Raw genomic sequence first — 25,553 nt, forward strand, 5'->3', positions numbered from 1 at the left:
AAACATGAGAATGACTAATCATGTTATCCTTTGGGTTTTTTATATTTTTTTGTTAAGGTGGTGTTTGTATGCATCATGTGTTGTGTTCAACAAGAAGAGGTTTGCCGCAGTGTTGCATCTAAGTGTAGAGGTTGTGAAAGGAAGCCAAGTTCAGTGAGAGATCAGTCATCGTCCTTACACCGCTCTCCATCGAGTCATGATGTGTTTACAGCTCTTTAAACAGCATTTTGGGTCAAAGAAAGAAAACTTGATTTGTTTTGAATTTGAACCTGCGATATCATGAGTAAAGTGCTGGTGCTCAAACAATGGGAGACTTTAGGGACGCTTGGTTGCAGCAGACTTACCAGGTCAAATTCATTGTGCTCGGTAATGTGCGCATGCTCAGAACTATGTAAACAATGGACATTTACCTGGTAAGTCTGCTGCCACCTAGCGTTCCAAAGTCTCCCATTGAGCTATGTAGCCCTATTGTTGCTGGTCTCCCTAATTTATCAATACATTTGTCACTTGGTCAATAGAAATTTGTGTGTGGTAACAATCTTCACCCTCAATAAAATTAGTTTAATAAACTTATGTTATCATTTAATAAAATTCATGCCAAGTTTGCATTCACACACCAACACAACCTTGCGAATCCTGTTTGTGGGTTTAGTTATTGTTATTTCCTTTTCAAAAAAAAAAAATCCATAGTGGGATCTATGTTGAACAACGAGTTCCCTTGTGGGGTCCAACGTTTCATTGTGATATTTAGCCCTATTTTGCAGTTCTCCTTATTTTATCAATATGGGTGTCCATGGGTGCCAGTCAGAAGTCATGTAGCCAGGGGTCACCCTGCCTCTATTTAACGTGTTTTTGTTCAACCCCATTTTTATCAATTTATTTTCCATTCAAACTTCTCTGGTCAGACAGTTCATTCACATGTGGTTGTTTAAGTTACTTTCATGTGTTATATGACGGGAAAGTGAAATATGTTGATGTCAATATTAATGGCTATTATTTGGTTAGTGTGTATTAAATTGCCCTGTTTGTCATTATGCTCAGTGTTCTATTATTGCACAGTTATTTCATGTGTACTAGCATGACTAATAGGATAAGCCTACGGCTGTCACCCAAAAGAATTTCGTCATTTTACCTTTTAAAGCCATTGGACACTTTCGGTAAATGGTAAAAGGCCCACACTTCGTGTATCACAACTTATACATAAAATAACAAACCTGTGAAAATTTAGGCTCAATCGGTCATCGGAGTCGGGAGAAAATAACAGGAAACCCCACTCTTGTTTTCGCACATTTCGCTGTGTCATGACATGTGTTTACTATAAATCCGTAATTCTCAATGTCGAGAATTGATAATTGTTTCAATGTTTTCTCAAAAAGTAAAGCATTTCATGGAATTATATTTCAAGAGATGTATTTTACCATTACCTTCTGTAAATCCTGTAATTCATTTGTAAATCTGTGATTTTTTTATATATTTTTTTCTGCACCGAAAGTGTCCAATGGCTTTAATCAACTTGTGCACTGTGTACAAAAGGGGACTGAATATTTTTGTCATAAAATGCATCACTTTAAACAAGAAAATTATATTCAAATTGAAATGGGGATGTCTTTTCGACAGTGAGATATGGCTTGAACAGTCTGCCAGTAAATTGCCTAGTGTGGTATGGGCCATACATGTAGGGCTTGATGTAGCAGATTAGTACATGTATTAAATCGATGATTGATGTGGGATTATTAAAGGTATACTTTGCTATACAATATCTCTGATTAAATGTTGCAAATTAATTGTAGTTCACAAGTTTATTATTTTATGTTATCACACGGGGCGGCGCTGGTTGGACCACTGACCAAAGGTCTTCAGCTCCTTGCCTTTTCTTTTTGTGGTGTACTTGTAAAAGCCTCCATTTCATTGGCTAAAGTGATAGCCTCCTCCATTTTAGTGGCTAAAGTGATGACTTTGGTCAGAGTTGTTGCTTTCCTGAAGATGTGGTGCTACTCAAAATACACCCTACCGGCCAGTACATCAAGCATGTATTTTGGCAACCCTTGGGCATGTCACATCCACAACTTGTTTGAGATTTTGTAAGTTTACGTTTGGCTGCAGTGACTCAGTTTTTCCAACTGACTGGTCAAATATGCACTTAAGCATTTATGGGGTAGTATTGGGGTGCACTTGGTGTTTTGGCAACCCCATCCACAACTTGTTTGAGATTTGGTAAGTTTAAGTTTGGCTGCTGTGACTTAGTTTTTCAAACTGTTGAGAAAATTGTTGATGCCAGATGAGAGAGTATGACTTATGTTATTTGTTATTGCTGTGTAATGCAGAGATGTGTTCAATTATGCTTGATATGACACCTGTTTTGCTGTTTGATTAGTCACATGAGTGTAGTTAGGTGTCCAAATGTGATTAGTGGCTATGATTTTCTGAGGAAAAACAAACACAAACACTTTCAGCGATAGATCTTGTTTTTTTTTTTGGTTTTTTTCACAATAAAGTAAGACCTTTGTGGCTAATTAATTTAATTTGAGTTAATAGTGGTAAACAATTAAAGACCTGCTTGAACGAAAATGTAGAGTCGTGAACATTGCTGAATTTCACTTAAAATGGTTTCAATGAATAAGGAAATCGAGTCATATGATTATAAATAGAGTTCAATTGTGTAAAAAAAAACAATCATTTTGAATGCCCTTATCCAGCGCTTTTCTGAGAGATTTGCAAAAAAAGGCTTGCTACATAATCACTCTCAAACGTCATAATTGGGAGCTCTAATTTGTGAAAGTCGCTTTGTTGCAGGGTGGAGGTATAACAAAGCAAACTCCCAGACATGACATCAGCGGCATTGTCCTTTGATGCGCGCCGTCAACGGCAGAAGTGTTTTTAGTTTTTCAAAACCTTAAGGTTGGGGCTTGATTTTTTAATCGAAAATTATGAAAAATTCAGAAGTGTTCACATAGCAAAATTACATTAAAATGTTGAACAAGTGCATTATAAGCAAGTTAAAATACCATTTCCGTTGAAAACATTCCGCCACGGTAGCTGTTTAAATGATAATGATCGATAATGCTGAAAATGCAATTGCAAAGCAAGTTATAATAAAGCAAAGAAATTAACAAATAATTTGTAAATTTAGGTTTTTACCCATGTACATTGATAATGTGTATTAGCATGTTAGATAAAAATTAAAATTAATGTTCTTTATCCCCGATGCAAATTTAAGATTTATTAACAAGTTTGCTCTCGCACAAATATATGCAAACCAGTCACCAGCAATGATTGTGGCATTGCAGCCAGTAACTGTTTTTTTTTTTTTTGGGGGGGGCCTTTACCAAGTTCTGTGTACTCTCTTAATGTAAAAGAGTAATAAAAAGCACTCTTTCAAGAGCCATATGAAGGACAACTCTTTTTCGAGTGGTCTTCCACTCTTTTAGATTGAAGTTTGAGTGATTTTTCACTCTGTCCTGGAGTGAAACCCCTCTAAAAGAGTGAAATAACCACCACTCTTTTTGAAGAGCCACATGAAGGACAGCTCGAAATGTAAAGAGTGGGGTTTTTCACTCTTTTACATTTAGAGAGTAAGGTAACATTATATGAATCCTATGTTGGTTTCATCAGTATCGCTTACCCCGCCATTTTCCAGAGTTTATAGAAATTTTAAGTGGCATCAACAGAGTACTGAATAGATTCGTTCATAAACAAATCAAAATCGAAACCGACTTTTTAAATTGGCCACAAGTGGGATAAAGGGAAGTTATTAGCTGGTTGGTGCAATTAAAATCTTGAATGTCCTTGCTGGGAAACCTGTCCCTGTATAAAATTGGCCCCAAGAGCATTTTAACAATTGTATAAACAAGTGACTTGGGCATTATAATCCAGACTCAATAAATTGTTGTGTACTACTTTAAATGTTTTTCATAGCTATTTTGCTGTTTACTTGCAGACAATATTATTTGCTTTAACCTTCACGAATTATCCTCAATTTACCCAGGTCAAAATTCCAGTTGAACCTAGTTAACTGGGGTCAACTGGTTGAACTGGATAGTGACCAAACTCGTCCATTTTCCATACTAACCAACTGGTTTGGACTAGGTTTAACTGTGTTCAACTAGGTTGAAATTATAAACCAGTTGGTTTCTGTCCATTTTCCATATTAAACCAACTGGTTTTCAATATGTTTAACTAGTTTATCAACTGGTTTTCAACTAGTTCCAGTTAAACCCAGTTTAACTAGGTTCAACTGGAATTTTGACCTGGGTATCCAAGCACATGATCCAAGTGAGTGGCATAGAAATAGTGCTGCAAAGGGGCTTGTTTATTTTGGAAGGATTTGGGTACTTTTTCTAACCCAAAACACAATGTCCACAGATTTACATGAAACTTACACTGTTTGAAGATAATGATAGTAGAAAGCGTACCTTAAAACATTAGTTGCTGAGGTGCTGTAGTTTTTGAGAAATGAGTAAAACAATGTCATAAAAATAGGTTTTTACATGTTAAAATAATTTTTGTCTCATGATCACTGAGACGAAAATTATTTCCAAGACATTGTTTTACTCATTTCTCAAAAACTACAGCACCTCAGCAACTAATATTTTCAGGGAAGCTTTCTACCATCATTATCTTCATCGATCAAACGGTGTAAGTTTAGTGTAAATCTGTAGACATTGTGCTTTTTGTCCTACAAAAAGTACATAGACCCTTTAACTAATCAAATCAAACCCTACTTTTTAAATTGGCAACAAGTGGTAAGAAAGGGTGTTAATGTTCTTGGTAAATGTCCCCAAGGTAAATGTCCCCAAAGGCTTGTGAAATCAATCCCCTTATAATTAATTGGCCCCCTTGTGCATTTTAGCAACTATAAAGACAAGTGACCAAGTGACTTCAGCATTAGTGGTCAACTCTTTGTCGCATTCAAACAGTGCTCAAACTATAACCATATTTGTGTCAGCACTGACCAGGACACAAATTACTGCAATTTGGAATGCTTTATATGTAGTCATTAAGAAACTGTGAAGGATTGGTCTTGAAGCTGGACAAATGTGGAGGTTTCATTGCAAGTCGAAGTTGCAACTTTCTCTTCTGATTTTCTGTTTTATTTTATTTTCAACCTTTTCCAGAATCTTGGTTACAGGCAGCAATGAAGGAGGTAAGTCTTTCACCTTTCCTTGGGATAATAATGCAACTGTGGTTGACCAATAACACTCACTAAAAAGAACTTTAAGACACTGGACACTATTGGTAATTGTCAAAGACCAGTCTTCTCACTTGGGGTATCTCATAGTACATTATGCACAAAATCTCAACATATGCATGAAATATCACAAACCTGTGAACATTTTAATTTAGTTGGTTGTTGAAGTTGCAAGATAATAATGGGGAAAAAAACACCCTTGGAACACAAAGTTTTGTGCTTACTGATGCTTGTTTTTGGGACCTCAAAATCTAATTCTGAGGTCTCGAAATCAAACTATTTTCTTCTTTCTCAAAAACTGCGTTACTCAGAGGGAGTCCGTTTCTCAAAATGTGTTATAAATACTAACAGCAGCTCTCCATTGCTTGTTACCAAGTAAGTTTTTATGCTAACAATTATTTTGAGTAAATACCAATTGTGTCCAGTGCCTTTAAGCTTGAGCTAAAAGGCCATTTATTTATGGTATTATAGGTAAGCCTTAATGTTTAGAATACATTCAATTTCAATCTTCCATGAGTGGTAAAATAAGAGGTTGCTCATACGCAATCTTCTGCAATGGAGTGGGGCGATCCAAAATGGTAATAACCGGTAGTAACTGGATGACCCTTCAAAGATAGTAATTCCTCTGTAACTGTAATTGTCTTCATCTATTGACCCATTTCACCTGACGTCATCGTCAGAAAAATCTTCAAAGACTATTGCCTGCTCTGGTACTATTCCCGCAAAACACGCGCGCGATCACTAACCTATATTAGTTCATCCCACGTGACCGTGTTTCAGCCAGCCAGAATACAGAACAAGCAAGAGGTGTGTTATAATTAATACTAACATCAAGAAATGGCTGGCTATTGACCTGTCTCTTTCAGTGATTTGTCTTTGATTTTTGTAGTATATGAAAGGATATGAAAGATGAAATGATGTCTTCATGTGATGATAGTAAAGTTTGTAAGATTTGCTTCTGAAAGTCAAGTGTGCTTTTTACATGAATTGAGAAAATTACGTTTATTCTTGAATGGTCAGACTGGTCACCAGTGGTTGTTTACTTCATAACGATTTAGTAACAATAAGTTAAATTAGCTTCATTGAGTTATAGGAGATTAAGCTTAGTTCTAGTTTTCAGTGACATGCCCTACAAATAGAGGATCATATTTTAAGTGAAAACACAGATAATGTTAGGGTTGCGGTTTTTGTTCAATGGCCTATTTTGATTGCGGAAATCAAAATAAGGAAAGTAATGAGCACATTATATTAGTCAGTAAACTTTGTGTCAGAAACTTGTATCAGCACCAGATATAATACCATCACAAATTATAGATGTCCTAATTTTCACTCATGGACTAGTGGTCAAAATCAGTTTTAGAGTATTTTGGACAAACAGATTTAAAGATGCTATGTCAGATTTTTGGCCGATTTGACCCCAACATTTTGATGTAAAATTCATAGGTATTTTGATGGGTGTCAAGAAAGTTACAAGCTTTCATTTGAGCCATTGCTCTAAAACGTCCGCCAATTATTAGTAGCACTGAAATAAAGTGCTCAAAATTAGTTTTTGTTGGGATCCCGACAAAATAATCGAGTGACCAATTCTTATGTGTTTTATAAGAAACGTTTTAAATTTTTGTCATGGTTCCTGACCATTAAAAGTAAAAGTTAAACATTTTTTCGTTAGAGCGGCCGATACTCTTTGAAATACCATTCACTCAAAATAAATCTATTTTTTAATGTTTGGGGCCAAAATCTGACATAGCATCTTTAACCATCCCATTATCTTAAAAAGGTTCTGCAGCTCCAAATGACTTCCATCTTGACAACATTATTTCCTCTTTTTCTGTGGAACTGTATAGTTAAGGTGCGCCTTGTCAATGGTCAGACACCATACGAAGGAAGGTTGGAGGTGAACTATCAGGGTCTTTGGGGGACAGTATGTAGCTCTTTGTGGACTATTAAAAATGCCAACGTGGTCTGTCGCCAACTTGGGTATCCTCTGGCTACCCAGTCCTGGAAATTTGGGAAAGGCACAGGGCCCATACTCCTAAGTGGTGTGAGCTGTCATGGGGACGAATTAAGCATTGATCAGTGCGATCACAGTGGCTGGTTTGTTCACACCTGCAACCATCAACTTGATATTGGAGTGTCGTGTGGTCTTACTGTACTGCCAGCAGGTATGTTTAAATCTTTATGAGAATTCTGAAATAGAGAACAATATTGGGATCTGTGATGTAATATATAGATGTTCACACAGAAGCAATTTGGGGGGGGGGGAAGACCCTACCTCGCAAATCCTTTTACATCCTAGCTCTTTGTTTAAAATGAAGGATTTTAAAGGGCTGATGAGGGCCTTATAAGGTCAAACTCTAATCAATGATTTCTTTTCACAGAACTCGGGTAAGTACTGAGTATACAGTGCTAACTAACACACATCGTTGTACATGTATATGGGTAAAAACCAAAATAAATATTGCTTTGTGTTACCTGCCAAAATGAATGTGTTATTGAATGAGCTTTGAAATGGAGCATTGTCAACTACATTTATGTTTCTAGTGCGACTCGTCAATGGAACCACTACCCACGAAGGCAGGGTGGAGGTGTACTTCAAGTGCCAGTGGGGAACCATCTGTGACTCCATCTGGGGCCTCAAGGAAGCTGATACTGTCTGCCGACAGCTTGGCTACCCATCTGCTTCCCATGCCTGGTCGGCTGCTCACTTCGGCCAAGGATCCTTGCCAATCATCCTTAATCAAGTTGCCTGCAATGGGAACGAATCCAGTTTAGTTGAGTGTAATCATGATGGTTGGTTTAACAATCAATACTGCAAACATGACCAAGATGCTGGGGTGACTTGCGAAACATCGTTCCTCTCAAATGGTAAGTGGGAAACAGGCTACTCTACATATCTCATAGAGGGGTCAGTTGTCAGAGTTGTGTAAATTTGTTATATGGAAAAAAACTTGTCATAGTGTACAGAATTTGTATGCATTCGTCAGCACATTGCCCACACAGATCTAACCCTCTAAGTGGATTCATCTGTTAAGGCAGTTTCTTCTATGGGGCTTCACCTTTAACCCCCCCCCCCCCCCCCCCCCCCCCGCCCCAACCAATATGCCAGGAGAAAGTGGCCTTTTGACTCATCCTAGCTCTCACTTCTGTAAGTATCTTTTTATATACAAGACACTATCTCAATACTATTTTGTCACGAACACTTAAAGTATTGTACACTTTTGAAACAGTGTTGGTGAGGCTTGTCAATGGATCAACTCCATACGAAGGGAGAGTTGAGGTGTACCAGGAAGACATATGGGGCACCATCTGTGGGGATAACTGGGACTTGACTGATGCTCAAGTCATCTGTCGACAGCTAGGCTATCCCGCTGCCACTCGGGCTTGGCAGAATTCTCACTTTGGCCAGGGTGAAAGACTGACTCTCTGGAGTAATGTAACGTGTGATGGCAACGAGTCCAGTATAGCAGAATGTGGTTACAGTTCGTGGATGAGCCAAACATTTTCTGACGCAGGAGTTGCTGCTGTGAGGTGTGGCGAAAAACATCTCATGATAGAAGAAACTGAGAAAAGTGAGTTTAAATCAATTTTCAATTAACTGTAAAATATATAACTCTAACTTACGGCTAAATCCAACTTTGTTTTGTCTACATCTTATCTTCAGAGGGAGTCGTTTCTCACAATGTTTCATTAATATTCTTTATCCCCGATGCAAATTTAACATCTATTATTATATCGTTGCGGTACCCGCTGCCAAGACATAGTATTCAAACTGCCTCTAGCTGCCGGGCAACCTCGGTAGTCTAGTTGGTAAGACACTGCTCTAGAATTGCAAGGATCGTGGGTTCGAATCCCACCTGAGTAACATGTCTGTGATATTTTTTCACAGGACTCGGGAAAGTAGTGAGTATACAGTGCTATGGGTAAAAACCAAAATTAATACATCTCATTGACTTGATCTCATTGATATTGCATGGAATTGGGCATCATTATTTATTTGATTTTAATAGAGTGATCTGTAAGAACTTAGAATATCAATGACTTTTTTTTTTACCAATGCATACATTCTATAAACTTGACACCAGGACCGATAGATCCGAGAAATGTTTCCACTTTAAAGGCAGTGGACACTATTGGTAGTTACTCAAAATATTTATTAGCATAAAACCTTACTTGGTAACGAGTAATGGGGAGAGGTTGGTAGTATAAAACATTGTGGGAAACGGCTCCATCTGAAGTGCCATAGTTTCCGAGAAAGAAGTAATTTTCCCTGAATTTGATTTTGAGACCTCAGATTTAGAACTTGAGGTCTCGAAATCAACCATCTAAATGCACACAACAAGCTTCGTCTAACAAGGGTGTTTTTTTCTTTCATTATTATCTCGCAACTCCACTGACCGATTGAGCTCAAATTTTCACAGGTTTGTTATTTTATGCATATGTTGAGATACGCCAACTGTGAAGGCTAGTCTTTGACAATTACCAATAGTGTCCACTGCCTTTAAATGAATCAAGTATTTATTAGCAAAATGCAACAAACACAAAAAAGACATTCACAAAGCCTTCACAGTTTCCCAGAAGAAACTTGTATCAGTAAGAGTAAAATACTTCACAAATTTTATGAAGCGACTTTTAAAGCTGGCTTTTTCTTATTGATACCAATTGTTACTGATAAATATATTATCAGAAAAAAATCAAGTGCCACCATGTACTATATGTTTCTTTAAAAGACACTGGACACTATTGGTAACTGTCAAAGACAAGTCTTCACAGTTAGTGTATCTCAATGCACAAAATAACAAACCTGTGAAAATTTGAACTCAATTGGTCGTCGAAGTTGCGAGATAATAATGGAAGAAAGACCCTTGTCATGAAGTTGTGTGCTTTCAGATGCTTGATTTTGAGACCTCAAAATCTAATTCTGAGATCTCGAAATCAAATTTTTGGAAAATTACTTCTTTCTTGAAAACTACGTTGCTTCAGAGGGAGCCGTTTCTCACAATGTTTTATACTATCAACAGCTCTCCATTGCTTGTTCAAGTAAGTGTTTATGCTAAAAATTATTTTGAGTAATTACCAATAGTGTCTACTGCCTTTAATAGCCAAATCCAAGTCCAATTCAATGTAATTTTACAGTTAGGTTTATGTTTATTGAAGCAGACTGATGTGAATGATTTGACTGCACCACTAACAAGTGGTGATAGATTAGATCAGATCTCACTATGGTGATAGATCAGATCTCACTATGGTGATAGATCAGATCTCACTATGGTGATAGATCAGATCTCACTATGGTGATAGATCAGATCTCACTATGGTGATAGATCAGATCTCACTATGGTGATAGATCAGATCTCACTATGGTGATAGATCAGATCTCACTATGGTGATAGATCAGATCTCACTATGGTGATAGATCAGATCTCACTAAACCTGTTTGGTAATTGTCAAAGACCAGTCTTCTCATTTGGTGTGTCCCAACATCTACATAAAATAACAAACCTGGGAAATTTGGGGCTCAATTGGTCGTTGAAGTTGCACGAGAATGACTAAGGAAAAAACACCCTTGTTGTACAAAATAGTGTGCTTTCAGATAGGAATAAAAGGCTTCTGGCCAGAAGTTTTTTATTATTTCAACAACAAATAATTAACCTCCTTCTCAAAAACTATGTTACTTCAGAGGGAGTCGTTTCTCACAATGTTTCATACTAAAGTTGCAAGAGAATGTCTAAAGAAAAAACATCCTTGTTGTTCAAAATAGTGTGCTTTCAGATAGGAATAAAAGGCTTCTGGTCAGAAGTCTTTTATTATTTCAGTGAAAAATAACCTCTTTCTCAAAAACTATGTTACTTCAGAGGTAGTCGTTTCTTACAATGTTTCATACTATCAGAAGCTCTCTGTTGCTCGTTATACCAAGTAAGGTTTTATGCTAACATATATTGTGAGTAACTACCAAACGTGGACAGTGCCTTTAAATTCTATTTCACAGTTCCAGTTCGTCTGGTCAATGGAGCAGGCCCTCATGAGGGGCGTGTGGAAATCTTTCACAAATGCTTCTGGGGTACATTGTCTAGTAATGGTTTGGAGTTCAAAGAAGCCAATGTAATCTGTCGACAGCTCGGCTTTCCCTCTGCTGACATTGGCTCAAGTTTAGGTAACTTCGGCCGGGGAACAGGGCCAGTACTTTTGACCCACATGATATGCAATGGAGATGAAACGAGCATTGATCAGTGCGACCGTAGGGAGTGGTTTGAAAACGCACGTGGGCTTAAACATGATCGTGATTTAGAAGTTATCTGCAATGTTGAACCTCAACTACCACGTAAGTATTTGACTGAATATTTAGAATTGTTTTTAGAAATGTAAAAACTGCATTGTAAAGTTATTTTGAAAATTTAACTCCTAAAACCTTTCCGTAGCTAGACCATTGCACCACATTGCTGTTGGTCCCATGTACTTCAGCAGAACAGAACCCAAAACATTTCTCCCGAAAGAGTAAGGTTACCCCTGGTGTTTCTGGTCTAAATAGCAAGTACCCATTTTTGCAGTTTTCTTCTGGTTTGCAAGCTACACAGTGATTGAATTCACTTATTATACACATATTGACTGGCAATGAGGTAACTAGTGTACGTCTATTCCCCCGAGGGACTTTGAGTGACCAGAGAAGAGCGACCTATTTCCTGAGGCCAAAGGCCAAGGGAAATAGGCCCCTCTTCTGGTCATTCACAGGCCCGAGGGGAAATAGACGTTCACTAGTTACTGAATTATGCCAGTCAATATGTGTTTTATAACACAGCTCGGTCTTAAATGTGAAATAAGAATAGAAATCTGGAAAAGAAAGGAAGTTTTGTAGTTGCTGTTCGCGATTCAAGTCAAGAGAGGGCGCTGTAACCGGGCACTATTTTCAAAGACTAGTGCCCGCTCGGGAACTAGTTCCCGCAAACACGCGCGCGCGATTACTAGACTATATTAGATCATCCCACATGACAGTGTTTCAGCCAACCAGAGTACAGAATTGATTTTAAGATAAAAGAATACAAAATAGTTGTGGACTCGACCCTGGGACTCAAGTGTTGTCTGGATGGAGAGAGCAACCAGATTTCAAAGTTTAATAATTTAACAATCAAAACAATTGATTCCTACAATCCTGACATCACATCAAAGTTCATGAAAGACAAGTTTTGCGAAAGAAATGACTTCACAAACTGAAAGTTGAAGTAAAAACATTTTCACAGGTAATAATTGTTGCTCTATAGTCATTATACGAAGGAATTTGGACGTGGTTTCATTCTATGAAATGACAATTGATACTTTGCTTCATGAAATAATAACGATGATGACATCATGTGCAATAAACAGCACCCTCGAGCACCATGTGCTACAAAATGCATACTTTCCTTGGAAAGAAAACCTTTTAGTAAATGTAACTTTTCGTTTATTATAGCTTCAGTCCGACTCGTCGGTGGGAACACCCCTGATGAAGGTAGAGTTGAGATATACCACAAATGCTATTGGGGAACCATTTACAGTAATATCTGGACACTGCGAGAAGCGGATGTCATCTGTAGGCAGTTGGGCTACCCTTCTGCAACGCATGCTTGGGGGAGGGCTCACTTCGGGAGAGGCACTGGGCTGCTTTGGTTGAATGTTGAGGGCTGTAATGGAAGTGAATCAAATATCATACAGTGCAACCACCAGGGCTGGCTGAGTGAAACTTTTACGCACAGCGGAGATGTTGGAGTGACATGCAGTAGGAGGATTGGACTAAATTCACCCTCACAAAGTGAGTAAAATTGTTGTATTTCTTTTAATGATTAGCTTTCCGTCTCATAGCAGAGTCCTGTATTCTCGAGTCAAAGTCCTCAGTGTTGAATCTGATCCAGTCCACTTGTCGATTCTCAATTTCAAATGTCGGTCTTCAGTCTAAAATACAAAGGAATGGAAAAACTCGTAATGAAAGAGAGCAAATGTTGGTTCATTTGCGAGAATGTTTGTTGTCTTTACTTGGTTGAGTCATGGTTTCATGTTTTGCAGTTCGCCTTGTCAACGGAACCAGCCCTTATGAAGGCAGACTGGAGGTGTATTACAAAGACCAATGGGGTGCAGTTTGCAATAAAGGATGGAGCATGCTTGAGTCTAGTGTCATCTGCCGCCAGCTTCAGTACCCTCCTGCAACTCTAGCGTGGCAGGGAGCTCACTTCGGACAGGGACAGGGGCGGATACTTCTGGACAACGTGACATGCATTGGAAATGAAACTAGCATTGATCAGTGTTACTACAGTGACTGGTCCAGTGATAACTGCAGTCATGATGAGGTGGTTGGTGTAACCTGTGGGGAAGTATCCCAGGCTCTGGACCTTCAAAACATCTCAAGTCATGTGAATTCATCACAAGGTAAGATTGAAAAAGAACTCATGAATTGAAGATAGAAGTACGGAGACGGTCTATGAAAAACTTTCTTTCTTTTATAAAAGCTGTCTCTAGATGTGTGGTTAATTATAGAGTTCCCTCATAACTTTTTTGCTGTTAAATTTAACAAAAGGATGTTTTGCTGGTAAATCATAGGTTTCATCAACTCCAGTGATCGCATTCTCTGAAATTCTGCCTGATCAGATTTCAATGATGGCATGTAGTTTTGTGTAAATTAGTACAATTTACCTTTTATGAGTCACTATTCAGAAGCCATACATATGTCAAAAATGTTGTTGATTTTGAGGTGTTCAGGCATGGTTCGGAACACCTCTTGTGTTTGACTGAATGGGTCAGACTTTCACACCATTTCAGTTTCTAATTTTGCTAAGTGTTTGCAAACGGTATCAAAGAAAGACGAAATGACCTGATTTGACCTAATTGCTACCTGTCAAGATAGAATAAGGGGAAAAAAGGTTAGCGACGAGTTCTTACAGAGCCGTTTAAAGCCGGCAGGGTCGAATTGCTGTGTGATAAAGGCCCGAGCCGAAGGCGAGGGCCTTAAGCGCACGGCAACGAACCTGCAAGGTTTGAAACGGCCCTGTAAGAACGAGTCACTACTCTTTTATTCCCATTCATAAACGCCATTTTGTTAAAAAATAGGTAACAAAATACAGTTATAGACACTTTGACAGTTGAAAATTCGAGGTTTGAAATATTTTTTCAAAAACTTTGTGAAGAGTCTGTTGCGCGTGGGTTGTGTGTACGCGCGCACGCTTAGAAGTAGATTACGCGCTGTTACTAATAGCTATGAATTGCATTCCGCGTGAAAATCTTGTGCGCCTGACACGCGGAAGCCAGCCGGTTCTAAACACTGGTCATTATCAACCGTTTGAACAGCCCCACATGACACGCTCTCCATAAATAGGCCAATAGGAGTAGAGAAACTGTCTGGGGTATTTATGAATATGTTATTATAAAGCTCTGTGTATATTTGGTACGGTCATTTTGATAAATCTGTTTGTTTGACTAAGATTTGTACCTGCTATTTACACAAACTGAACTTTGTATCTCTACAAACAGTACATTTCTAGTGCAACTTGAGACGGTCTTTTGAAAGCCAAGTACTAATTCTCTGTTCCTTGAAGCCAAACTCTTGTTGAAGCTAAGCTCTGCCAACAGGATATAGCCTACATATCGTTTACAGCAGGAGTTACCAACCAGATAGGATCATGGGTTGACTGCTAAAAGAGCAGCTTTCTTCAATTTTTTCCCCCACAATCTCAAAACAGGTGCCGTACGCCTTGCAGGTGGACAAACACCCAATGAAGGTAGAGTGGAAATCTTCTATAAATGCAGTTGGGGTAAAATCTGCAATTTGGTTTGGAGCATTCGTGCAGCAGATGTTGTATGTAGACAGCTTGGGTACCCTTCTGCCAGCCAGGCCTGGCAGCATCTTGTATTTGGGAGAGCCGCTCTACCTGTTTTCCTTGACAATGTTCAGTGCAACGGGAGTGAGTCCAGTATTGAACAGTGCAACCACAGCGAGTGGTTGAAAAGTGCAGACTTGTGTCAATATCTTGACGCTGGGGTGACTTGTGACATCAAAACCCCTCCACCAGGTGAGAATATTGTCTTGACCAAACTCACAGTAAAACTCACTTTAAATAAGGGAATAAAAGAGTGTTAACAAGGTCTGAACTGGCCGTTTAAAGCAACTCTTACCTTCGCTCTGCAAGGTTTTCAACACCTGTTTAAGACAAGTCTTAAGGGAATAAAGGGGTAGCGACGAGTTCTTCAACGGACGTTTAAAGCCGGCAGGGTCGGTGGCCGTGTGGAGGGACTTTATCGCACCGCAACGACCTTGCAAGGTTTTAAACGGACGTTTAAGAACGAGTCACTACTCTTTTATTCCAATTCATAAATGCCCTTTTGTTAAAAAATGTAAAAAAATACAGTTATAGACACTTTAACGCTTGAAAATTTGAGGTTTGAAAGGTTTTAAACGGACGTTTAAGAACGAGTCACTACTTTTTTATTCCAATTCATAAATGCCCTTTTGTTAAAAAATGTAAAAAAATACAGTTATAGACACTTTAACGCTTGAAAATTTGAGGTTTGAAAGATTTTTTTCCAAAACTTTGTGAAGAATCTGTTTGATGTGCGTGGGTTTTATGTACGCGCGCGCGCTTAGATTATGCGTGCGCGCTTAGATTAGGCACGCGTGCTTAAATTATGCACGCGCACTTAGATTACACGCCGTTACTAAAGCTATGAATTGCGTTCCGCGTGACACGTTCCGCTTGTTATAAACAGCTCCAGCTGGTCGTTATCAAAGATTTAAACACCCCCACGTGACGCGCTCTCCACCAATAGGAGTAGAGAAACTGTCTGGGGTATTTATGAATTTCCATTAATAAATGCCCTTTACAATTCCTCTCGCGTGGCTCGAGCTTTGTTTTGTGAAGGGTCAATTTGAATGCGATTTTAGACAGTAACAGTATGTCAGGCCTGTGAAATTTCCGTTTTAAAACGGATGTCCGCTTTTTTATTGATCAGGTCAATTTTTTATTTCCACTTTTTTTTCCCACTTTTTTTAAAAATGTACAATGAAAAAAGGTGGATTTGACAATCTACTCCAGCGCAGAATTTAAAATTCTCTTTGAAGTAAGTTTTATTAAATGTAATAGTTTGTGTTTTCATTGTGGCTGTTGTCAGGTTACATTTTAAAATAAGCAATCAATCTATAGTATAACCAGTAATTTCATACTTTGTAGCTAATTCTTTCTTCTTCTTGGTACAGTTCCAGTTCGTCTTGCCAATTCTTCCTTCCCTTACGAAGGAAGAGTGGAATTGTTCTATGGTGGCCAGTGGGGTGTGTTGGTTTCCAAGAGCTGGAGCATTGAAATGGCCAACATTGTTTGTCGACAGCTTGGGTACCCCTCAGCTTTAAATGCCTGGCCGGGTGGTCATTTTGGTTCTAGAGTAGAACCAGTTCTCTTGAAGATCCTCTCATGTCAAGGAAACGAAGAAAGTATCGACAAGTGTGACCACCAGGGATGGTTTAATACCCATGGATCAGTTCGAGGAATGTTTAATGGAGCTAGATTTGATCTTGGAGTGACTTGTTCCCAAAAAAGCGAAGTGTACCCTCAAGGTAATTTTCAAAGATTTGTTTGAGGTTTGCTATTGTATTTTTGGTATTAATCAGGGAATATGTGTTGGTGTGTTTGTTTGTCAGTAAGTTTAATTTGCTTGTGTGTTTTGTTGTTGTTGGGTTTTTGGAGTGTTTTTTTTTTAGGTGTTATTGCATTTGATAGTTTGTTCGTTTGATCGATTGTTTATTTGGTCGTTTGTTCACTTGTTCGCTTTTTCATTTGTTTGTTTTTCCTTGTTCGTTTATTGTTTATTCGTTATTGTACATGTGTTTGTTAGTTCGCTTCTTTGCTTGTTTGTTTTTTCACTTGTTTGTTTGTTCGTTTTTTTTTTTTTTGCCTGCTTGCTTGCTTGCTGGCTCGCTGGCTTGCTGTCATTCTGGCCCACTGGGTCCGTGGATCACTTGCTAGCTTCCTTGCTTGCACGCTTCGTCGCTTCCTCGCTTCCTCGTTTCATCCCTTCCTCGCTTCCTTGCTTCCTCGCTTCCTTGCTTGCCCAGGGTTAAATGGGTACCTGTGAGGGCAGAGGTGGTTCTTGTGATTGGTTTAGCCGAGTAGCGCATATTAATGTTGCACAGACTGCATACTCCCCACCAGGGAGTTGAGATGGTCTAGGAGTGGTTTAAGTCCTAGTGACCAGGGGTAATAATGTGAAGCGCTTTGGGACCCCCTCCGGGTGTGAAAAGCGCTATATAACAACGGGTTATTATTATTATTATTATTATTATTGCTTGGTCTCTTGCTCGCTTCCTCGCTTGCTTGGTTGCTTGCTTGCTTCCCCACTTGCTTCATTCGCTTCCATGCTTCTTCGCTTCCTTGCTTCCTTGTGAGTAACATTGTTGTCTTTATTGTAATGAGTAGCATTCAGTCACTTAGCCGAGTCCTCTTGCTTCCTTGCTTGCTCGCTTCCTTGCTTGTTCACTTTCTCCCTTCTTTGCTTGCTTCCTTGCTTGCTCGCTTCCTCGCTTCCTCGCTTCCTTCCTTCCTTGCTTCCTTGCTTGCTTACTTGCTTGCTTGCTTGCTTGTTTGCTTGCTTGGTTGCTTGCTTGCTCGCTTCCTCCCTTCCTTGCTTCCTTGCTTCCTTGTGAGTAACATTGTTGTCTATATTGTAATGAGTAGCATTCAGTCACTTAGCCGAGTCCTATATTCTCGAGTCCAAGTCCTTAGTGTTGAATCTGATCGAGTCCACTTGACGATTCTCAATTTCAAATGTCAGTCTTCAGTCTAAAATACAAAGGATTGGCAAACTCATAATGAAAGAGAACAAATGTTTGTGCATTTATGAGAATGTTTGTTGTCTTTACTTGGTTTAGTCATGGTTTCATGTTTTGCAGTTCGACTTGTCAACGGAACCAGCCCTTATGAAGGTAGACTGGAGGTGTATTACAAAGACCAATGGGGTGCAGTTTGCAATAAAGGATGGAGCATGCTTGAGTCTAGTGTCATCTGCCGCCAGCTTCAGTACCCTCCTGCAACTCTAGCGTGGCAGGGAGCTCACTTCGGACAGGGACAGGGGCGGATTCTCCTGGACAATGTGACTTGCATTGGAAATGAAACTAGCATTGATCAGTGTTACTACAGTGACTGGTCCAGTGATAACTGCAGTCATGGTGAGGTGGTTGGTGTAACCTGTGGGGAAGTATCCCAGGCTCTGGACCTTCAAAACATCTTAAGTCATGTGAATTCATCACAAGGTAAGAGTGAAAAATAATAATAATAATAATAATAATAATAATAATGATGATGATGATGATGATGATGATGATGATGATGATGATGATGGTGATGATGATGATGATGATGATGATGATGATGATGATGAGGATGAGGATGAGGATGAGGATGAGGATGAGGATGAGGGGGAGGGGGAGGGGGAGGGGGAGGGGGAGGAGGAGCAGGAGGAGCAGGAGGAGCAGGAGGAGCAGGAGGAGCAGGAGGAGGAGGAGCAGGAGGAGCAGGAGCAGGAGCAGGAGGAGCAGGAGGAGGATGATATCAAGTTTTTATACAAACTTTCAGAAAGATAGGTTGTTGCAGTGATGAATTCTGAGACCCAATTATTTAGCACCAAGGTTTTACAAGGTGCTACGACGCAAACAGCAGCCACAGCCTGGAACACCCTGGGGCGAACCCCTTCTCTTTTTGATAATAATAATAATAATAATAATAATTTGGGGGGCTAATCGTCCTTACTCGCAGCTAGAGCTGAATTGCGAAGGACGCGGCTACAACGTGTTCGAGAAGCAGGCATGCAAGGGCTTATTCAGCTGCCAGCCACATCAACCCATTATGACCACGGAGCACAGCCAAGATCGAAAGTGTTTGATTTTTTTCCTGAGGGAGCACAGCAGAGAACCAACGCACAACTCAACTCACATAATGGCCCCGACCGGGAATCGAACCGGGGTCACCTTTGTGAGAGGCGAGGGCTTTACGCACGAGCCAACCGTGCCACCCTAAAGTGCACTTAGTTCTTATACATGCGTTATCAACACATCCCATGCCTTGAAGGTAAAAGTAGGGAGTGGTCTATGAAAAGGCTTGTTTCTTTGTAAAAGCTGTCTTTAGATGTGTGGGTTATTTGTTTATTATGTGTTGGTGTGTTTGTTTGTCAGTTAGTTTAATCTGCTTGTCTGTTTTGTTGTTGGGGTATTGGAGTGTTTTTTGTTTGTGTGTTTGGGTGTTTGTGCATTTGTAAGTTTGTTCGTTTGATCGATTGTTCATTTTTGGTCGTTTGTTCAATTTTTCGTTCATTTGTTTGTTTTTCCTTGTTTGTTTGTTCGCTTCGTTTATTTGTTTTTGTACATGTGTTTGTTTGTTCGCTTCTTGCTTGTTCTGTTGTTCCTTTGTTCGTTTGTTCGTTTTGTATTTTTGGTTCCTTGCTTCCGTGCTTGCATGATTGCTTGTTTCCTTGCTTCCTTGCTTTCTCACTTCCTCTCTTCCTTGCCTCCTTGCTTTCTTGTTTCCTTGCTTCCTTGCTTGCTCGCTTCCTCGCATCCTCACTTCCTCGCTTCCTCGTTGCTTGCTTGCTTGCTTCCTCGCTTGCTTGCTTCCTCCCTTGCTTCCTTGCTTGTTTCCTTGCTTGCCTCCTTGCTTTCTTGTTTCCTCGCTTCCTCGCATCCTCACTTCCTCGCTTCCTCATTGCTTGCTTGCTTGCTTGCTTGCTCTCTTGCTTCCTTGCTTGCTTCCTTGCTTGCTTCCTTGCTTCCTTGGTTGCTTCCTTGCTTGCTTCCTTGCTTGCTTCCTTGCTTCCTCGGTTGCTTCCTTGCTTGCTCGCTTCCTCGCATCCTCACTTCCTCGCTTCCTCATTGTTTGCTTGCTTGCTTGCTTGCTCTCTTGCTTCCTTGCTTGCTTCTTCGCTTCCTTGCTTCCATACTGTCTCGCTTCCTTGCTTCCTTGCTTGCTCACTGCCTCGCTTCCTTGCTTGCTCGTTTCCTCGCTTCCTTGCTTCCTTGCTTCCTCGCTTGACTTGTTTTTGTTGTGGTTTTGTTTTGGTTTTGGTTTGGTTTTGCTTTTGTTTCGGGTTTTTGTTTTTTAATTTTTTGGGGTGGGGATGTTATGAAAATTATGAATGTGGTCTCATCAGACTTAAACACAAGATTTCTAACTCTATATTTATTGTTAACAAAGGGGTCTGTGGAGCAGTCACAAGCAATGCTACAGGTTTTGGAATTCTGACATGGCCTACTGCAACAGCTGGGGAAATTGTCAGTTCATTTGAGAGATGTCCAGTCAGCTCACTGAAAGGTCAGCCACAAAGTTTTGTTTGGAAAAACTTCTACCATTATCAGTGAACCCTCTGAAAACTCTTCCTTTTTGGGCGGATTTCCAGAAAAGAACTTGTATTAATTGTCTTTTTTTAATTACAATTTTCTCTACCCTTATTCAGTTACCTTCTATGGAAGTTGCTAAGGTTAAACAGCCAATAAAGGATGATCTCAAATATATAGATATTACAGTTTTCTAATAGCTGGAGTCCATAGGAAACATTAAAAAAATATAACGAGTCTCTTACCTCACGTTAAAACATGGTAAAAATGTTTTTTTTTCCAGAATGCTACAAGCCAAGTTTCTGAAAAACGCAGGGGTCCAACAAACCCGCGCGACAAAGGAATTGTGACGTCAGTGGCGGCTATTTGATGTTCAAGATAGCGCCCTCAGTTTGCAAAGCTGTAGAACTGTGATCAAATTCAATAAGGGGAATATTGCACTGGCGTGTAGGGGTCATTATAATAGATAAGCCGGTTTTTTTTCGAGTTATTTATTACTAAATGCAAATTTTGAGTGTACAATGGTTAATAACCGGTATCTACAATGTTTTTTTGGCCATAAAAAGGTAATAGTTGAAATATTGAGATCATCCTTTATTGGCTCTTAAAAGTGTTGACATTTATTTGGATTAAACAATTAATTACCTTTCAACACTTGATCCACAGCTGGCTCACCAAGAGCTGTTTGTGAATGTTTAGCAACTGATCCACCTCGCTGGGGAAACTGTACGTACAAGAGTTGTGGGGAAGTTATTACCGATGATGAGGAAGAAGTGAGTATCATGTTTAGCCAACCTATAATCGGATGTTTGTGTTCTAGGTAACAGTGACTGTGGCAATTAGTTTAATGATTTCTGAGAGTGAGTTTCAAAGTGAGTGTCAATATGACAATGACAGTTGGCATGAAAGTCAATCAAAAAAGGGTATCAAAAGAATGAGTCATATAAAGTAGTTCCGTGTTTTTTAGGTGAGTTTCAAAGTTAGTATTGAAGGAGTGAGTTGTAAAGTTAGTAAAGGGGAGGTTTAAAATAGGAGTTTTTAACTAATATAATATCAAAAAAGTAATAAGGGAAGTGAGTGAGTTGTAAAATGACTTGAGATTAGTTTAAAAGTAAGAATTAGAGTGTGCATTGAAATAATTTTGTATTTAAAGTGAATATTAAAATGGGAAAAGGTGAGTTTTGAGGTCAGTATAAAAGTCAGTGGTGTATGAAGTGTAGACAAAATTCCATCAGAGACCACACTCGCACCACTTTTCAACGGTTTTTAAAAGGCCATGGTCAATGTAGTGAGCTTGTTTTGCCATTTATTTTTCATGAATCTTTTCATTTAAGACAAGCCCAATTAGCTGGAGCTTGCCTTTCCAATAGCTGTGCTTTGTCTCCGAGTGTTCTTTACAATAGTAGCCATTTTACTGCTGCAGTATCCGCTTTCAAAACTTAACTATTTAAGGCCCTTGGTTTTGAAACTTTTAGTCTAATTTAGCTTAGCACAAGGTTTGTCAAATTTCATGAAGGAATTCCATGGTTATGTTTTCTTCGGCAGTCGACTCTACTGATCAAGGAAGCAGGCACGAGTACCACTCCAGTGAAGAAATCACTTGGTTTCATCACCCAAGTTTCTTGTGTTGTGTCAGTTGCAGCATTTACAATCACATTGGTAGTGAATCTCATTGCATGGTAAGAAACAAGCTCCTCCCTTTTAGGGATGAAAACTTTTGGACTTTTATCTGCAACTTTTTTTCTGTCCATAAAGTAATGTTTGAATCACTGGTGTAGATTCGTGTAGAACAGTAGATGAGGGGAGGATGATTTTTTAAAAACACATCAGGGGTCGATTTCACAAAGAGTTAGGACTAGTCCTAACTTAGGACTAGTCCTAGGGGATATACAAATTGCATGGATAGTCCTAAGTTAGGAAGAGTAACTGGTCCTAACTTGAGGTAAGACTAGTCATAACTCTTTGTGAAATCCACCCCAAGTGATGTATTAAAGGCAGTGGACACTAATGGTAATTGCCCAAAATAATTATTAGCATAAAACCTTACCTGGTAACGAGTAATGGGGAGAGGTTGAAAGTATTAAACATTATGAGGATTGGCTCCCTCTGAAGTAACGTAGTTTTCGAGAAAGAAGTAATTTTCTGCGAACTTGATTTTGATACCTCAGATTTAGAATTTGATGTCTCAAAATCAAGCATCTGAAAGCACACAACTTCATGTGACAAGAAGCATACGTTGAGATACACCAAGTGAGGAGACTGGTCTTTAATAATTACCAATAGTGTCCATGATCTTTAAATACAAAGGAATTTATGTAGGAAAAAACTCTGATTACTTCCTGGTTTAACAGTAAATTGCAAGGGAAGGGAAGGGGCTGTCGTAGAGGCAACCCCCTTTTCCAAAAACTATTGAGGAATAAGTTTCCCACTGCCTCCGCTTATCTTATACAATTAGATACTTTCAATCATCATTATCGACCCATGATTCCAAAATTGTGACTTCCATATGATAAGAAATCACTCAAACAAAATTGTCAAGTAAGAAATCTCCAGAGGGAAAATTTGAGTGGGTTAATTTTGTTTGAATGTTTTGGTTGAACAAAGAAACTTGAAGAGGATTTGAACTCCTAGATTAACGTGTCAACACTCTACAAACTGAGCTATCTAGCCGTAATATTGGCGGCTTCCCTATTTTGTTAGGGTGCCAGTCAGAAGCCATTCACCCTTAAACTAAATATGATTTGAAACTTTGCATGTTCGAAGTATAACTAAGAGAGGTTTGCGATAACATCATGTGAATATTCTCTTCCACCGGTTCTTTTCAGAACCAGCACAACTCAAACAAAACAAGAAGAGATGTTCACATGGTGTTACCAAAGTACTCTCTTAAGCCTGAATTATACTTCCTGCGAATGCGATGGAAATTTGACGTGAGTTTTCGCTGCAATATTCACAAGAGAGTTGAGCAGAACTCAAATGCTGCGAATTATTCGTTGCAAATTTGTGACGTCAACATTCGTATCCCATTCGCATTCAAAGGAAGTATGAACCAGGCTTAAGACACCCTTTAACTAATCTAAGACCTTTTATAAGATCACAGTTCAAATCCAGATGGCCTCTACAACAAAATTCAAACAAATGTCTGTGAATAAAGTTACCATTTTCTTGTTGCTGCAGGATACTATGGAATACAAGCGGAAAAGCTCATCATATTTCTGGTAACCTCAGCCTCTCTGTTATTGCCTGGTATGGTATATTTCTTGGAGGTATTTATAAGGCAAGTTTTTGTTACAAACATGAAAGAAATATTCCAAACATGAAAGAAATACTGTGGAAGTGTCGTGACCGGGCGGTTAATAGCACCGAATTCAAACTCTGGCATATAGCTTGGGTTTTCCTTACTGATGGATTTTGGTCTCCTACATCTAAAACTGACACTGAGGTTTCGTCTTTTCACTGGTATTATCAGCCCTACAGGTCATAGTGCAAGACACCATTGAGCATTCCTTGGTTTCATTTCTAGAAAGATGTAATAACAAAAATTAATAAATCCAGGGCCCAATTTCATAGCGCTGCTTAGTGGCCGATTTTGTGCTTACTGTGCAATTTCTATTTCATAGCGGGAACCGTAAGCACACAAAAAGGCATGCTATATACCTTCCGGTGCTTACCGCACGAAAATAAAAGACGTCACAATGCAAATCCACGGTAAACACGCAGTATGGCCGCCTTATTTTTCTGCTAACCTGTGAAATACGCTATGGCTTAAGCAAATTTTTCTGCTACAGTAAGCACGCAAATTTGCGTACCGTTAAGCAGCGCTATGAAATTGGGCCCTGATCTCATTGTGCTTGCGTGATTCATTTTTTCAAGTAATTTTAAAATGCTTTCTCTTTTTAACTCTACCCTTTTAAGGAGCTAGAGCCTACCTGTACAATGGTCAGTGCATTGCTTCACTACCTTACTCTAACAACTATGATCTGGACAACTATCGAAGCGAGGGACATTTACCGCACATTGAAGGCATCATCTGTGTTAACAAACCTAGATATAATTCTGTCCTGTCTTGTTGCTTGGGGTGAGTGTTTGATAGTTTTATTTGTTTTATTTTTACACACTAGTATTCTCAGACTCGGATCAACTGGAAACTTGAGTCAAATTGCTTGTTACAGCGAAAATAGTTATCACTGTTGACATAAAAGAAATTCTTTTGAACGAAGGAAAATTGACTAGAACAGAATCTGGACCTGTTTTCCCCTGGATAGTTTATAAACAGCTGGCGTTATCTAGAACCCTATAATGAAAGTCCCCTATTTTGTCAAAAAGTTTGGGGTGCCAGTCAGATGGTATTAAATCTCATTTTGTTGTATTTTCTGTTGGCTTCCAACTAAAATTTTGCTTTTGACGGAAAGGGTTATTCTCAATCTGTTTCCTTATATTTGAAAAATGAATGATTCATGCATGATTGGTAATATTGTCAAAGAATTAAGATTACTAGTTTTTAATCATGCTCAGATCTGGAATTAAATGGAGGCACCAGAGGCTATAACCTGTGGCATTGTCCTTGGCCATGGTGCCCCTTTAAAAGAAATCAAAGATTTTCCAATAATAGTACCCTTTAGTAAATAAACACCTTCTCAAAGATGAAACTCCAGGTCTGAAAGCTTACTTTTTTTTTAAGCTTGAAGACAGAGGACTGTTCCTGTTATCGAACATGTGTACAATACCAACAAAAAATGTGTGTCAGTATCCAAGTGCATTGAAGAAAGTTTGATAACCATGGACTTGTATTGCTGCTTCACTTACCAATTTTCTTAAAACAGCAGGATGAAAGTCGTCTTTAAAGAATAACCCAATACTTAAAGGTAATTTTTATTCTTTTCTTCGAAGGATCTCCAGTGGTTTCTGTCTTACTAACCATATTGACATTTGAAGACAGCTATCATAGCGCAAACTAGTAAGTAAACTAGACCTATTGGTCAAGTAAGCAAGGAGGTAGAAACTAAGGAGACCACCACCCGTTAAGCTCATTTGCAT

At 39.1% G+C, this 25,553-nt stretch overlaps 2 protein-coding genes across 4 annotated transcripts in view; both read left to right on the forward strand.

Moving 5' to 3' along the window:
- Positions 1–3,302, forward strand: part of LOC139949663 (scavenger receptor cysteine-rich domain-containing protein DMBT1-like) — a 30,616-nt gene extending 27,314 nt beyond the window's left edge. For all 3 annotated transcript variants that reach the window (XM_071948120.1, XM_071948122.1, XM_071948121.1), the window contains exon 18: positions 58–3,302. In XM_071948120.1, coding sequence (XP_071804221.1) covers positions 58–219 — 162 coding nt within the window. In that variant the 3' untranslated portion in view covers positions 220–3,302. The remainder of the gene's footprint in view (positions 1–57) is intronic.
- A 1,723-nt stretch (positions 3,303–5,025) lies between these two features.
- Positions 5,026–24,588, forward strand: LOC139950094 (scavenger receptor cysteine-rich domain-containing protein DMBT1-like). The gene is made up of 15 exons (XM_071948723.1): positions 5,026–5,143; positions 7,033–7,350; positions 7,730–8,053; positions 8,416–8,757; positions 11,175–11,507; positions 12,630–12,968; positions 13,220–13,579; positions 14,887–15,216; positions 16,398–16,751; positions 18,084–18,443; positions 20,377–20,493; positions 21,183–21,289; positions 22,062–22,195; positions 23,694–23,762; positions 24,432–24,588. Exons 1-15 carry the CDS (start codon positions 5,035–5,037, stop codon positions 24,436–24,438), a joined length of 3,603 nt encoding a protein of 1,200 aa, XP_071804824.1. The 5' UTR covers positions 5,026–5,034; the 3' UTR covers positions 24,439–24,588.
- The last annotated feature ends 965 nt before the right edge of the window (positions 24,589–25,553 follow it).

The sequence above is a fragment of the Asterias amurensis genome, chromosome 17 (assembly GCF_032118995.1).
Source record: "Asterias amurensis chromosome 17, ASM3211899v1".
NCBI classification, from domain to species: Eukaryota; Metazoa; Echinodermata; class Asteroidea; order Forcipulatida; family Asteriidae; genus Asterias; species Asterias amurensis.